General features: G+C 43.3%; 1 protein-coding gene across 4 annotated transcripts in view; it reads right to left on the bottom strand.

Moving 5' to 3' along the window:
- The window catches only part of LSAMP (limbic system associated membrane protein), a 1,042,261-nt gene that overhangs the window by 22,871 nt on the left and 1,005,602 nt on the right, over positions 1 to 13,788 (bottom strand). For 3 of the 4 annotated variants that reach the window (XM_026056897.1, XM_026056894.1, XM_026056896.1), the window contains 3 exons: positions 8,165 to 8,295; positions 3,924 to 4,044; positions 2,792 to 2,940 (listed from right to left, as the gene is read on the bottom strand). In XM_026056897.1, coding sequence (XP_025912682.1) covers positions 2,792 to 2,940; positions 3,924 to 4,044; positions 8,165 to 8,295 — 401 coding nt within the window. Of the gene's footprint in view, positions 1 to 2,791; positions 2,941 to 3,923; positions 4,045 to 8,164; positions 8,300 to 13,788 lie in introns of all 4 variants that reach the window. The other variant, XM_026056895.1, reaches the window with a different exon arrangement.

Raw genomic sequence — 13,788 nt, 5'->3', positions numbered from 1 at the left:
TGAGGGTGCACTCTGTCCCTTCATCCAGGTCATTGAGGAAGAAGTTGAACAAGACTGGACCCAGGACTGACCCCTGGGGGACACCGCTAGCTACAGGCCTCCAACTAGACTCTGTGCCGCTGATCACAACCCTCTGAGCTCTGCCATTCAGCCAGTTCTCATCACTAACTCTCTGGTTGTTTCTTCACTACTTGCTGCCATTTTTTCACTGCAATGGGACATTGAGGAACCAACGTTGTGTCTGCCTCCCCAGTGGGATGTTGCCCTACAGTAAGCTTGTTCTCTATTTAGAAAAGAAATAAAATCCCTCCCTGCTGATTCAGTCCACCTGATTCTAGGGAAGAAAAATCACTCAAAGTATTTGCCGTACCTTGCAAAAGCTTGGCACTGCTTTTTCCTCCTGCCTGGGTGTGTGGCTGGGAGTGTGCATTGCCTGCTATTTCAGCTGTTGTGTGATCTGTAAAGCATTTTTTTTTCCAGCTGGGCTCATAGTTTTCTGGGCTGCTCCCTTTGTAAGGCTTGATTCCCTTCACTCATCTCCTCCCTGATTTTTGTAACCTCAGAAACAGCAACTCTAGTCTTCCTGTTTTTTTTTTTTCTCTCTCTTTCTCTCTTCCACACTAACTGAAAGGAGAACAGAGATTTCTTGAAACAATATTCGTAACGGTTTTCTCTCTCCTCACTTTGAATAGTGAAGAAATTGGGGTTAACTAAGCAACAAAAAATAAAAGCTAGAAACAATCTGACAAAAATCAGCAAATCTCTCTCAGCTCCTGAACCTCCCTTCTCTTGGCTCTTGTGATGTTGCTACTTCACAAGTTCTCTAGTGTTTTCCAGCATAAACAGGACTTCAGTGTCTAAGGTAAAAATGATAAACAAAACCCAATAACTTGAAAGAAGGAAAGCTTTCCTCATTCGGATCAGAAGGGAGCTAAAATAGCACCACTCTCTTTATTTCCTTGTTACAAGTCATCTTTAATAGTTGCCATGTTTCCCCCAGAATAGGTAATGGTAACTTCACAAGATCTCCCTGGGGTCTCTTGCCACTGACATTCAATCATGGATAAATCATTTCTTCACTCTGTTTCTTAGTTTACCACTGCAAAATGGTGCTAATAACACTCACCCATTTCCAAATAACTTGTGATGTTAAAATATTCATTGCTAGCAAATCCTTTGAGATCCTTAGAGGTGAAGTACTGAAGTCATGTAAAGTGCTTTTCTAGCAAAACCAACCCCCTATCTAAAATCACGTGCACATACATACATTATAGAGTTTCATCTTATATTTTGTTTCAGTGATGCATTTCAGCTCATCTGTGTAAGAGCAACCAATAAAGAGGTCCAAGTTTAGAATTCAGCCACAAATAATAGATTCTAAACTTAGCATTATTATTAATATCAGCAAGAACAAATCTGCAGTATTTGAAAACTGTGTTCCAGATTGCTGCCTGAGGATTTTATTTGAATCTCATGAGAGTCACAAGATCAGGGTGAGAAAGACATTCAAAGTAGAAATTTGCCTTGTTTGTGCGCCCTAATGCTACAGGAAATCAAAGATATCTTACTTTATGATACTGTCCTTATCTATCCTTTGGGGTGGGGGAAACCTTCCATGGAATACACCTCAATTTTGCAAAGATTCAAACCGCAATGAAATAAATCCAGAGGTGGTAGACACAGAATACCAGTGGATTTGTCCTTCTGCACGATGTCCTTTAAAAAAAACCCAAAACTGTTCCCCTGATGCTTTGAGTAGTGTAACCACAGACAGCAGAAACTAGACTAAACTGCCTCTCAGAATAAGACTGCTTTGCATATCTTATCTTTTGTTCTGTTTATAAAGTCATGGCCTGGGTGTTTTAATTCAGTTTGGGATTGTCACAGGAATACAGCCCCCCACTCACTTCTGTGTCTGTAGGACCATTTGAGTGGCTCATTCTGTTGCAGCCTATTTCTGGAGGCAATAACAATGTGCAGCCAAAGTTGAGCCCAAGTTTCAGACTTGGAATCCAGATTTGGGTTTTGAATACTCCACAGTTTATACAGGTATGTGTGGGAGGTTAGGGGCTGGGGCTTTATTTAGAGTCAGGTTTGAATCAGCAGCAAAATTTAGAACTAGCAAGTAATTCTGTTCTAGAGTTTGGTCTAGTCCCAACTTTTGTCTGTTAAAGTTTACTGCAATAAACTCACTAATTGAAAAGCAGCAGAATGAGATCCAAGGAATTTTATTCCGTATTTCATCTGCTGATTACCTTTTTCCCAATGTTCCTTATGGTATGTCCCTTTAAATCATCCTATCTTTTCCCACTTTTGCAGCCTTTTTTTTCCCCTTCCATTTTCTCTCATTTTCAAACTCATTTCTTTTTCTTGACTCTCCCTTGTTCTCCTCAGGCTCGGTGGCTAGTTCTCTCCATCTCTTTGAATCACTTGTTATTTCTCAGCTGTCATGGACCCTCTAAGCCCTGGCTTTCTGTCTCCTTATTAAAGGGGCTGTCACTCTAAAGGAGTTTTTGTTTCCATGTGTTAAAATAACAGTTTTTATTATTTTAACAACATTTGACTTCAGCAGAAAAAGTCAGTCAAAGGCTGTGTTTGTGATTTGCTGTGACTATGAACATGCAAATACCTCAAGCACAGCGTTGAAAGTCAGGTCCTGGCTGGTGGTTTGTGGGGGTTGGAAAGTGGATGTTTTCCTGAGTTCTGAGTCACAGTGTCACTATGTAATTACTACATAGCCTGGTCTTTGTGAGAGAGACCTGGACATCCCTTCACCCTCTCCCATACTTACTGTAAAGGTATAGGCTGGCATTTGTGACTCCCAGCTTGTTGGCAGCCACGCAGGTGTAGTTCCCATAGTGTTCTTCAGTGACGTTGGCCACCATCAGCAGAGACTGGCTCCCCGTGCTCTTTATCTCCAGACCGTTGGCGCTGTTTATCCTGGGAAGACAGCAGAAGTGGTGTGCAGTGCAATGGTAGTTATATTGGGGAGGAAATCACTGCCCAGTAGAAGGTAAACCAAAGTAGTTCAGACCAGCTGATGGGTGAGGATGGGGAGAGGCAGGAAGGAGAGGTGAGACGAAGGAGGCCAAACAAGGAAACTGTTGAAGGAAAGCAGAAGGAGGGAATGAACAGAAAAAAGAGTGCAGTGGAGGGAAATGCCACTGGTAACTAGTGGAGAAGCCAGGTGGGGAGAAAAGCTGGGGGAAAGAGAGGAGCCCTTTACCTAGCACTGGCTGACACTTGAAAATGAAGTGGTCATCTGGGGGCTAGCCTACACTTGGAGAAAAGGCTTTTAGCAGAAGACACTAATTAATGTGTTCTAATGAATGTGCATAGAAAAACCAAGTCACCTCTGAGCTTGTGCACATGGATCAGCTTGAAAACCAGGTTAATAAAGCCACCTTTTTAATGCAAGGTAAGTGCTCAGGTATAAAGGACAGATCCAGTTTCTCATATTCGGCTCATATGCAAATTCAGGTGGCTCAGGTCACATGGGTGGGAGAATCTTACATTTCAGCAGCACCTTCCCCTGGATGAAGGCAGCTAGGGTGGTGTTACCTACTTGGAGACTTAACACTGCCTATTTTTGCATTTTTATCATGAGCTATTTAATGCATGAATTTTGTCAGGAGGAAAGCCCTTTTGATGTCTTAATTGTGTATTGGCTCATTACTGACTTAAAGGTAAGAGCCCGATCCTCAACATTTCCTTCAGTGTCCTAGTTCAAAGAGAGATCGCCTCCTTCAGCCCTGGACATGTCAACTTTGACTAAGCTGATGGGACAATCATGACTTGTGTGGTTTGTGGAGAGTAATTTCTTTGAGGAGAAGAGTTGAGGAGGACAAGAAGTGATTCTCTAAGGATTCCCTATTTCATGGATCAGAAAGGAAAGAAAGGAAGAGGATAGCTAATGGTCTTACCTGGTGTCGTCTCTGTACCACTCAAAATCAGGTGTGGGCACTGCTGACGCCTCACACCGTAGCAAGGCTTGTCGTCCTGTGGCCGCTTCATTGCTCTTGGACTCTGTGATAGTGGGAGGGTCTGCAGGAAAGAAATACTTGTTCATTTCACAAATTTGAAGGTGGAAGGAAACAGTGAAACTACTTCCGGGCTGGCTTTCTCATGTGAACCATTTGGGCTGATGGAGGCCCACAGTTGCTGCTTTCTGTGGCTCATTCTCCCCTCTGCCTTTAGAGCATACCTGCTCTTTGAACTCTCCCTAATACAGTACATTAGCACCACTCCTTACTCATGCTTCTCCACAGTGGCACTGAATAAGGCTCTGTGATAAATACATAGGCATAAGCAGGCAGAGTTAAGGTTAACAATGGACTTTTGTAATTTATGGGTATTTACTTGTGCATCCCTAGTTCACATAGGCTCATCAGAGAGAAGAAGATGAGGGAAAGACTTCATGAAGGGCAAAAGCAAGACAGTAGATGTAAATGGAAGAAGCTAGGAATTAAACACTATTGTGAAAAATTATTTTCTGTACAACTTCTGTGTCTAATGTCAAAACTATAATAAGAAAGGAAAGGACCAAGAGCACACATATGAGGCAGAAATACATTCATGGCTAAAATGGAAGGGCTTCATATGGGTGATCAGCAGCTCTGAAAAACAGACCAATTACTAATATGCCTACCTCAGGTATCTAGGGCTAAAATTCTGCCCAAACCTTCCTGAACATTTTGCTTTTTCACAAGCTCCAGTAGGGTTTGTTTGTGATCACTGTGCTTGAAGCCTGTCTTCAGCACAGCACAGTGCTCCCATCCCCCAGTTAATTTGAAGCCTGAGAGTTGCGGTACGGGCAAACAAAACTTGGAAAAGATATCAGTATGCTCTGCTGGAGCTGGGTCTCAATGCTGGCTCAGTGCCAGGTAGGGCAGCCTCTGGTGCCTTCACTCTCAGCCCCTGTTCAAAATGTTAAGCAACAAGTTTTACAAGTTAAAAGGCAGAATTATTTCCAGCTGGCTGCTGACAGGGATCAGAGAATAAGTGTCTTATCTATCATCACTAGTACTTGAATATCCTGAGATTCTGGGGATGCAACTCAAATGGCTACTTTGCTGAGACTCAAGTCAGCATAAAGCACACTCTGTGTGTACAGAGTATAGCTCCTTCTCATGTATCTGTCCTGGCACTGAAAGGCCCCCAAAAAAAGAATCAAAATGGACTGAGTCAGTCAAAGAAATAATAATTCAGTCTGGAAAATATATGGAAAGGAAGCTTGTTGTGAACACACTAACCATCTCAATGTGATCCCTTTCCTGACCTTAATCAGGATTTTATGCAGGACTTCAGGGATATTGCAGTGCGCCCCCTAACATCATAAATATTAATAAGTGTACATAAATAGGATCCTACATTCAAAGGCTGCGGGTTCAAGTAAATATTTTAATTTAGGAAGAAGGAGGGGTAATAAAAGGATAGTGAAAGTGATGTTTTTAAGCATCCTTCTTTGATTTTTTTGTTTGAGTAGTGTATATTCTTGCTATCTGCAGTGAGACAGCCCTTTTCCACTTCAGTGAATCCAGTGCATGAGATGAGTCATGGAAAGAACAAGTACCTTTCTATGGGTCTAGAAGATGACAGCACTAGGCTAGTGCTCTGAACGTTCGCTCCTTTGCTTCCCACCAGCAAGCTGAGCCTCTCTCTCTTAGCAGTCCCTGTAGCAGCCATGGTCCCGGGCTTTCTAAAGAAAACAGCCCAGGTGGATGGACAGGCCAAACCTCAGCAGCTACCTTTCTCGTTAAGGCACTACCGTCCCTGATGACACTGACTGCTCAGCAAACAGCAGTCTCCTCACCACAGCACTCCTTCACAAGAAGTGGTAAGGCACAGGTGGGGGCCCTGCACAAATTAATATACTGTATTCAGAAAACAGCTGCTCCGTGTTTAGTTGCATGCTGTGGGAGAAGCCAGGAGTGGGTTCTTCTTAGGGCCCTCAAGTGTTCTCTGGGCTTCAGTTTGCCTATCTGTAATGTGAAATGGCCATTACTCACAAAGCCTGAAGATGGTGATGTAGACCAAAGCAAAGAGCTGATGCTTTCTCCTGCAGTCGGGCTGACAAACTGCATGCTCCACAGTGCAGTGGATGGTAAGAGATGGCCAGGAAGCTGTTGAAGTTGGGCAGGTTCCATTTTTCAAGCCTACTGTAATTCTTACAATTTCAACTCCTTGTGGTGTTGTTTAAGAAAGCAAGATAAGGAAAGATGTATGCAAATGTCTAGTTGCCATTTCCCAAACAGGACTGAATTTTTTCCTGTGCATGGCCCTCATGACCTCAGGGTTTTTTCACTTTATTCAGAAATAAAAGATCTGTCCTGAAGGAAATGATCATTTGTTCACATTCAAAATTCAGCTATGTACTAATATTATGATACTATATCATATTATATTATGCTATAGCAGTAAAAATGTTTAAAATCTTAGTATAGAATAGTTATGATGAGTTGAAACAAAGTCAAAAGCCAATATTCTGACTTTATACAGACAATCTGTTTCAACCACGTTAAATTCACCATTTAAATTATGTTTCACAGAAATATTTGAAAATATTATTTGCTTCTTATGGAATGTCTAAAGTTTATAAACTCAGCTGTTTTTGACAGAAAAAAACTTCAATAGCTTTAGTTCAGCAAATCTGCTGCTAGGCCTTATTGCTTTCATTTGCATTGAATGGATAACTGTGTAAAGCCAAATGGATCTGTTTAACACAATAAATTAATCTGGAGTGGCAAAGTCACATCAATGGCAGAACTTGGCCCAAGAAGCAGCCTTTATTAAACAGCCACTGTACAATTTCTAAGACAATTCTAACAAACGGTGTTGATTCTGAAGATGCTGAAGAGAGCCCAAAAGAGATGCCAGCAACCTTTACTTCTAAGCAAGATACACGTTGATCTGATGGCATGGCTCAATGGGAAAGAAAGAGAAGAGAAGCAAGAATGGTATGAAAAGGTTCTAAAATAACATGAGGTAGCGAATTAGACTGGGATGGACTGAAAGACTTGTTGCTGTCAGCTCTCTGCCCTAACCTGCTCCCGGAGATTGCTACCCTTTAATCAAGGATGGCTAAAAGGGATGCATGTGCACTCTGAAACATGTCTGTTTACATTCCCTAGTACTAATGTTTATCATCTCCAATTTAAGTTTAGATTAATATTCTGGTGTGTAAACTAAGCAGGTCAAAGAGAAGATACATCTCCCATTCATTCATCCCTGCTGTAGAGGTATTAGCCACCAGCAAGGAAACAGAGCAGGCAGCTAGGGATATTTATTTTAAGTTACTCCAGTGCCAAATATGAACCATACAAATATTGAGGTGGACATCCAAACACACAGTATTATAAGAGTAACAGCAGTCTGAAATATGTATCACTGTCAGAAGAGCACGCCTGCAGAGTGAAAGCAGATATGTGCGTATGCATGTACCAGCAATGCCATCCATGGCCCACTCACAAGAGCAACACAGGGCTTGGATTCATACCAGGTTATGAGTGTGGGGTGTAGAGGTGAGCCACATATCTAATTGTGCCTGTAAGCATTTTTAGGTGGACAGCAGTCTCCTTTGGTTAAGACCCTTTCTGTATTGCATAGGTGCATGGTCGGTCTCTCTTAGTGGGGGCTTTATGCTAATAACCTAAAACTGGAATAAAAGTAAAGTTTTTGCACCCTCTCATTAATGGATACCTCTAATGCACGTTCCCCCAGGCCCCTGGGGTGTGATACCCAGGTAAGCACTGCCTACGTGACTGGGTGCAGGCAAGAGAGCGTTTGCTCTGAGCTGGCTGAACCCTTATCTATTCTTGCTGCCATGTTGTAGCTTCTCTTCAAGCCACTATTCTCCTGAATATCAGTGAACAAAAACAAGGCATTGCTAGCATTTCTGAGAGGAGAGAAAGGGATAGCTCACAGTTTCTCTCTCTTTCTCCCTACCTCTCTCTCTCCCTCTCTCCCCCTTTCTTTCATATATATTACCAAGTTTAACACACAAACAACCCTAGAATAAGTCTCTGATTTCAGATAGTTTCCTCAATCCCCCCACATTTCCGATCATACTATATGAACTTGGAAAAGGCTTCTCCTTTTCCAAAAATCAGCCCTACCCATGAGCAAAGCTCTCCCCATTGACCCATTCCAGTTGCAATGTACTCACAGTTCACAGTGACCCGGACTTGCTTGACATCTGCTGAAGCAACCTCATTGGCAGCTTTGCATTCATACTTGCCCGATTGCTCTCGTGTGATTCCTAAGATCTCCAGGTACTCTTCCTCGCCTTCAAATTCTCTGCCTGGTAGGACAAAAAAATGCAGATGGTGGTTTGGTTAGGCACATAGATTTAGGGAGTCTTCTGTTTAATTGCTATGGAGGAACAACCACAGCAGGGGTTCTGCAAATAAACAACAGCTATTTGGGGAGCTATTCTGAAGTTACTTCAGTAGCCATATCAGCAAGATACTTTATTTTATTTAATTAAGGTAAACTCGGGATCTGAAAATCTGAAATCTATTATGCATAAAAGTGGTAGAAAAGTGTTTTATCCCACAGACTGTCCAGACCAGAGACCGAGAAGCAAAATCTCCACCACATGAGGCCAGAGTGAGTTCACTGGTGTGGTGGCTGAGTACCAAGGGGGGTTAGTCAGGCTCTGGCCGACGGGCTGGTTCAGGAGTAGCTGCTAGACGTAGTGGTATGTTCTGACAGCAATCTTTTGGCCACACAAAACTGTGAATAATTTCTTTCTGCCTCTCAGAGCAACAGCCACCCCGAACAAGCTGCAGTTAAACACAGCCAAACTGAGAGAAACAAAGTGTAATTTGATCCACGGAGACCAACAATCATTACAAACCCCTGATCTACTGTACATACAAAATGACACATTTAAACTGCACTGCCTCTCTAACACAGTTTTGAAAGCAGTGACTTGAGCATCAGGGTTACAGCCAGGGGCAGGAGTCAGGGGAGGTTTGTGGCCTTGCTTTTAATTCACTGTATGACCTTGGGTGAGTCACTCCATTGCTCTCCCTCTGTAAATTGTGGCTAATAACCCTGTTCCCCATCACCTGCTGGTCAGAAAAGGGTAGGGAGGTTAATGTATGTAAAACACATTAGAATCTTTGGACAAAAGGTGCCGGGGAAGCATAAAATATTCGGATTACTATATCTACGCTATTCTTTCAGAAACCAGACTGTGGCTTTTCCTGGGAAGACTATAAACTATGTTAGCAGCACTGTGATGGGAGAGTTTTCCCTCCCCTGAGAGGGCTGCAAGCATTGCTTGGCAGCATGCAAAGCACAAGCCCTGATTGCATGCCTCTGCGTATATAAAGAAACTGTCCCCCAACCCTTAAAGGATAAGGACCAGTTTTTCAAAAAAAGCTCAGCACACAAGGGCTCTCATTCAGGTTCCTAAGAGAGCAGTCAGATTTTCCAAAGAAACTCTCTGCCCAAAAGATATTTTCTGCTCAGTGGGTGCTGATCGCTTCTGAAATTCTGGCCATTTCACATAAGTGCTTAAGTTGTTTGATGGAGTTCAGATAGTGTCTGTGAGGACTGTGCTGCTGTCCTTGGCTCTGAGGACCTGGGTAAAAGCAGTAGTTAAGCCCCATCTCTGGAGCTTAAGTTCCCATGTTGCTACCTGAAATGGCAGCATTATCCCACAAAACAGGCACAGGTTTGCTGTAGCATATTAGCCAGGTCAGGCTGGTCTCACACACTGGGGATGCCAGCTGTATGCATTTGCCTTTGGCATCAGAGATAGGGACTTCAAGAACTTCGAAATCTGCTGACAACTCTGTCCCTTACACAATCATTCTTGCCTTTTTTTTTTCATTCAGGTAATTTTCAGAACCATCCTTGGGGAAAACCATCCCCAGACATGCAAACTCAGCATAAAAACAGCACTGCACCTATTATCATGCAAAGACAAGCCTTCCCCTTTTTTTCAGCAAGGCAAACCAGCAATTCCTTTTCCAACTTCTACCAGATGTTTGGGTGAGTTGAAATCTCATTGCTACGTCTAAAATTTATAACTGCTTTGATGCAGGTTTTCATATCCCCTAGCAGTCTGGCGAAGGGCCTTGCTGCATGACAGCAGTGTTTTTTACAAGGTAGGGAGGCAAAGCTGCCTCCTGCTGTACACCCAATGCTCCCAGGACACTGCTCACAACCTTTTCCTGTGCCCTGGGTCTCAGGCTATGGGGAACATGGTGAGAATCTGTGGAGGAAAAGATAGGGCTGGATTTTCACAGGTGCTCTTTATTGGTGTGACTCTGCACCCATGAACAGGTTTGGGAATCTATTCTTCTTTTACTCCAGTAGGAGTAGAGTTCCAGTGCTTTACTATCCTTAGTGTTCGAACAGTTTTCCTAAAGTATGACTTGAATCTTCCTTGCTGCAATTTAAGGCCATTATTTTTGTCTTAGCCACTATAGACATAGAGAACAAATCATTCCCTCCTTCCATGCAATAGCCTTTTATCAACTTTAAATCAGTTATGTTCCTCCCTCAGTTGTCGTCCTTTTTTTTTGTTTGTTTGATGAATAGTGCCAGGTCTTTCAACTTTTCTCTGTAGGTGAGGTTTTCTAGACCTTTGATCACTCTTGTTCTTTTGTTTTAGACCTCTTTGACTAGTTCACATTTTTCTGGAAGTACAACTCCCCAAATTGAACACAAGATTTCAGATGAAGTCTTACCATGACTGAATAGAGAGGGAAAGTTGCATCACAACTTCTGCACTGTGCTGCTGTCTATACAGCCAATTCACTGTGGTTTTGCCATAGCATGATTCATATTTGGTTGGGATATGCTTTAATCCCCAGATCTTTTTATAACATACTCTACCTGCTCATAATGCCTTTTGAAAAATCTCACCCCCAACTGGAGCCTACAACCAACAGTCCCCCTTCTTTTACAGCAGCTCAGTTGTAGTTCAGTCAGTTGACTGGAAAGTAATCAGACATCAGGGAAAGGCTTATAAAGAAAAGGTTAAAACATAATTTGCCTGTGCTTTGCAAATCACTTGCTCTGCCATTCTGCCTTGTTTATACACAGGGTTCATTCCAAGTGGGACTTGCTTCTTCTGCAATTTGCCCTTGTCATAAGTCTGTCACTCTAATGAAAAGAGGGTTGAGGGTGACTTACCAGCTCTAATGGAGTGGCACCCTCATTAAGGTTACTGTTAAGCCTATCTGCCAGAGAACCGTATCAATGGGACTCCAGGAAGTACCTAAAAGGGTGTATACTTTCCTAAGGGAAGATATTTTTCAGCTCCTCCCCTACACATGTCCATGCACTTAAAGTCTAAATTGTGTACCATGTCCAGTAGGGGGGGCTTTGAGCAGCTACCTATAACCCTTGCCAACAGCAAGCAGATGATGAGCCACTGGCTTGCCTGGTGGAGCTCTCTGGGGATGGGTGAAAGCGAGGACATTTGTTCTAAAGGGCATATCAAATATATCAATAGGCCTATTCAGCCCCTCATTTTCCCCTGCCCCAGGCCACACATATGATCATATCGCTTCAGGAACAGTTTCTGTGACAATCTCTTCCTAAAATAGTGGTAGCATTGTTCTTGTCCCTGCACCAGTGATCTGTGTTTCAATCCTGGGCAGCAATATTTTGCTCCGTAAACTCAGTTACTCTCATTTGCACATCACGCCCTTTTGCTTGCAACCCTGCCCCCTATAAAAGTACATTAACCATTTCTAAAAAAAGAGCATTACTATAAAATTGAGGTGTCATAGTACAGATCACAGAGAGAAGAGATGTAGCATGGTGTGTTAGAAAAATGTCAGGTTGTGATATCTTGCACAGAGCTGTAGAGATGTTTTCACTAATTCACCTTGGCAGCCAGATTAGGTGAGTCATATTAACTCTAACCTCTAAGGAAAAAGGGGGCGGGGGAAAGCAGAAACAGATCTTTATACACAGAGAAAATCTACAAATGTTTCCACTCAGGAGGCAGCTTTGTCAGGAGGCTGACGGTTGTCACTACGCAGTTTATCAAAGCAGGAGGGGAGAAGGTTTGAACGATGCTCTTTGGTAGAGATAACAATGAACATATTCAATTAGGTGAGGGGAGGGTATGCCAATTGCTGGCAAGCAATCTACTCCATTCCTATTAACAGAAGACAGTTGCCTTGAGCATGTTATCCAGGGATGAAATCCTGACCCTACTGCCAAACCTTTCTCACTGATGAGGACTGTCCCCCAGCTGTTTTCTTCTGTCTGCTTGGTTATGATGTGTTCCCATGAGGGCCTCCATGGTTTCCCTGAGGCAGATGACTCCACATGCAGGCTCAACTCTCTCTTTGTCCCAAAGCATCTCCCCCTGTGACTCTAGGTAACCTTCCTCCCAATGGTGTTTTTGCCTTTCACGTACTCATAGGTAGCTTGGTTTGTTGCTGCAGCCCTGCTAAACACCATCTCTCCAAGCTGTAGTTCCTTAAGTCTGTCAAGGAAATCAGGCACAGGAGCTTTCTGTTCTGGAGGCTGGAGATAGAGCACCAGCCTAGCAGGCTTGACAACCAGCCCAGCAGGGAACAACCCTGAGCGGAGCATGCCAGAAGCCCACCACCGCTCTGAGCTGGCAGAGGCCTTTCGGCACAGGCATCTGCAGCAGACAGCTTGGACGTATGCGAGAGGAAGCTTCAAAGGCCCATTTGCCTCAGCCACGTTCGCCATCCCCTGGTTTTCTATTTGGACCCATTAAAGTAAATAATGATCCTGCAAAGCCAACCTGCTCTGTAATGCTGACCTACTGGCAAGAAGCCTGCTTTGAACTGAGTCTGTGCATGGGTATGCCTCATCTCCTTCTCCCCTCAGAACAGACATACCCTCGTACAACCCTGCACCTGTGTAGCCTCACTGCCACCCTGCCTCTCATCCCCCGTTGACATGAAAATCTGCTTACACACACATAGACATTCTCACAGCCCGTTCTATGTGCAGAAACGCAGACTTACGCCTTCCCCATGTGTTTACAGGTCTTTGCTGCCTCTTTCCAAAGAGCAGCATAGCCCCTTGCACCACCACACACCGTCACTCTCTTCACAAAGGCTAAACTCTTCCTTTCGAGCAACGAAGCACACCCAAACAAAACTACACTTGTACTGAGTGCAGACAGCTCATTCAGCCAGCCGATGGAATGGCAACATGCTCAGCCATGTGCTCTAACAGATAGGCCTTTCTCTTTATGGCCTACTTCCTTAAATTTCCAAAGGGGAAGCTGGTCCGCAGAGAAGGCAGCCATATTATGATCTGTCCTATGCTGTTTGTGCCTCAAACACTGGGCTCTTTCTTGTGTAGAAATTCCTTTAGTTCTTCTGTTTAATACTGCTGTGTTCTTAAACTAAACTGTGGTTCAGACCCACTGAAAGCATCTGTTTGCATTTGGTATGTGGAAAAGGAGATCAGATACCCTGCTTCTATGTTTGTTTTTCTTCCAAGCCTCTTTGTAGCTGTGAAGAGGGGAGAGCAGAAGGGGTTATGCATCCATGTTGGGCCCTCCTCTGCCTAAAACAAGATGCAAGGGAATAAAGAGATTGCAAATCAATAACTGCCATTTGAAGTTTTTTTTTGTGTGTGGCAACTTCCAATGCTGAACTGCAGTTTTTCTTTTCTCTGTGCTCTTCATTTATCATCTAAGGTCTTGCTCACCTAACTTTCTTCCTTCCCTCTGCACCTTACATTCCCTAGGAACAGACTTCTGAAAGACAAAAATAGCTAAGGGAGCCTTTGACATCATTTTCTTTTTTTACCTCCAGCTGTTTTTTTTTT

The sequence above is a fragment of the Apteryx rowi genome, unplaced genomic scaffold (assembly GCF_003343035.1).
Source record: "Apteryx rowi isolate R43461 unplaced genomic scaffold, aptRow1 scaffold_134, whole genome shotgun sequence".
Classification (NCBI taxonomy): domain Eukaryota; kingdom Metazoa; phylum Chordata; class Aves; order Apterygiformes; family Apterygidae; genus Apteryx; species Apteryx rowi.
Note: the sequence above shows the minus strand (reverse complement) of the source record. Positions and strands in the feature narration are given on the sequence as shown.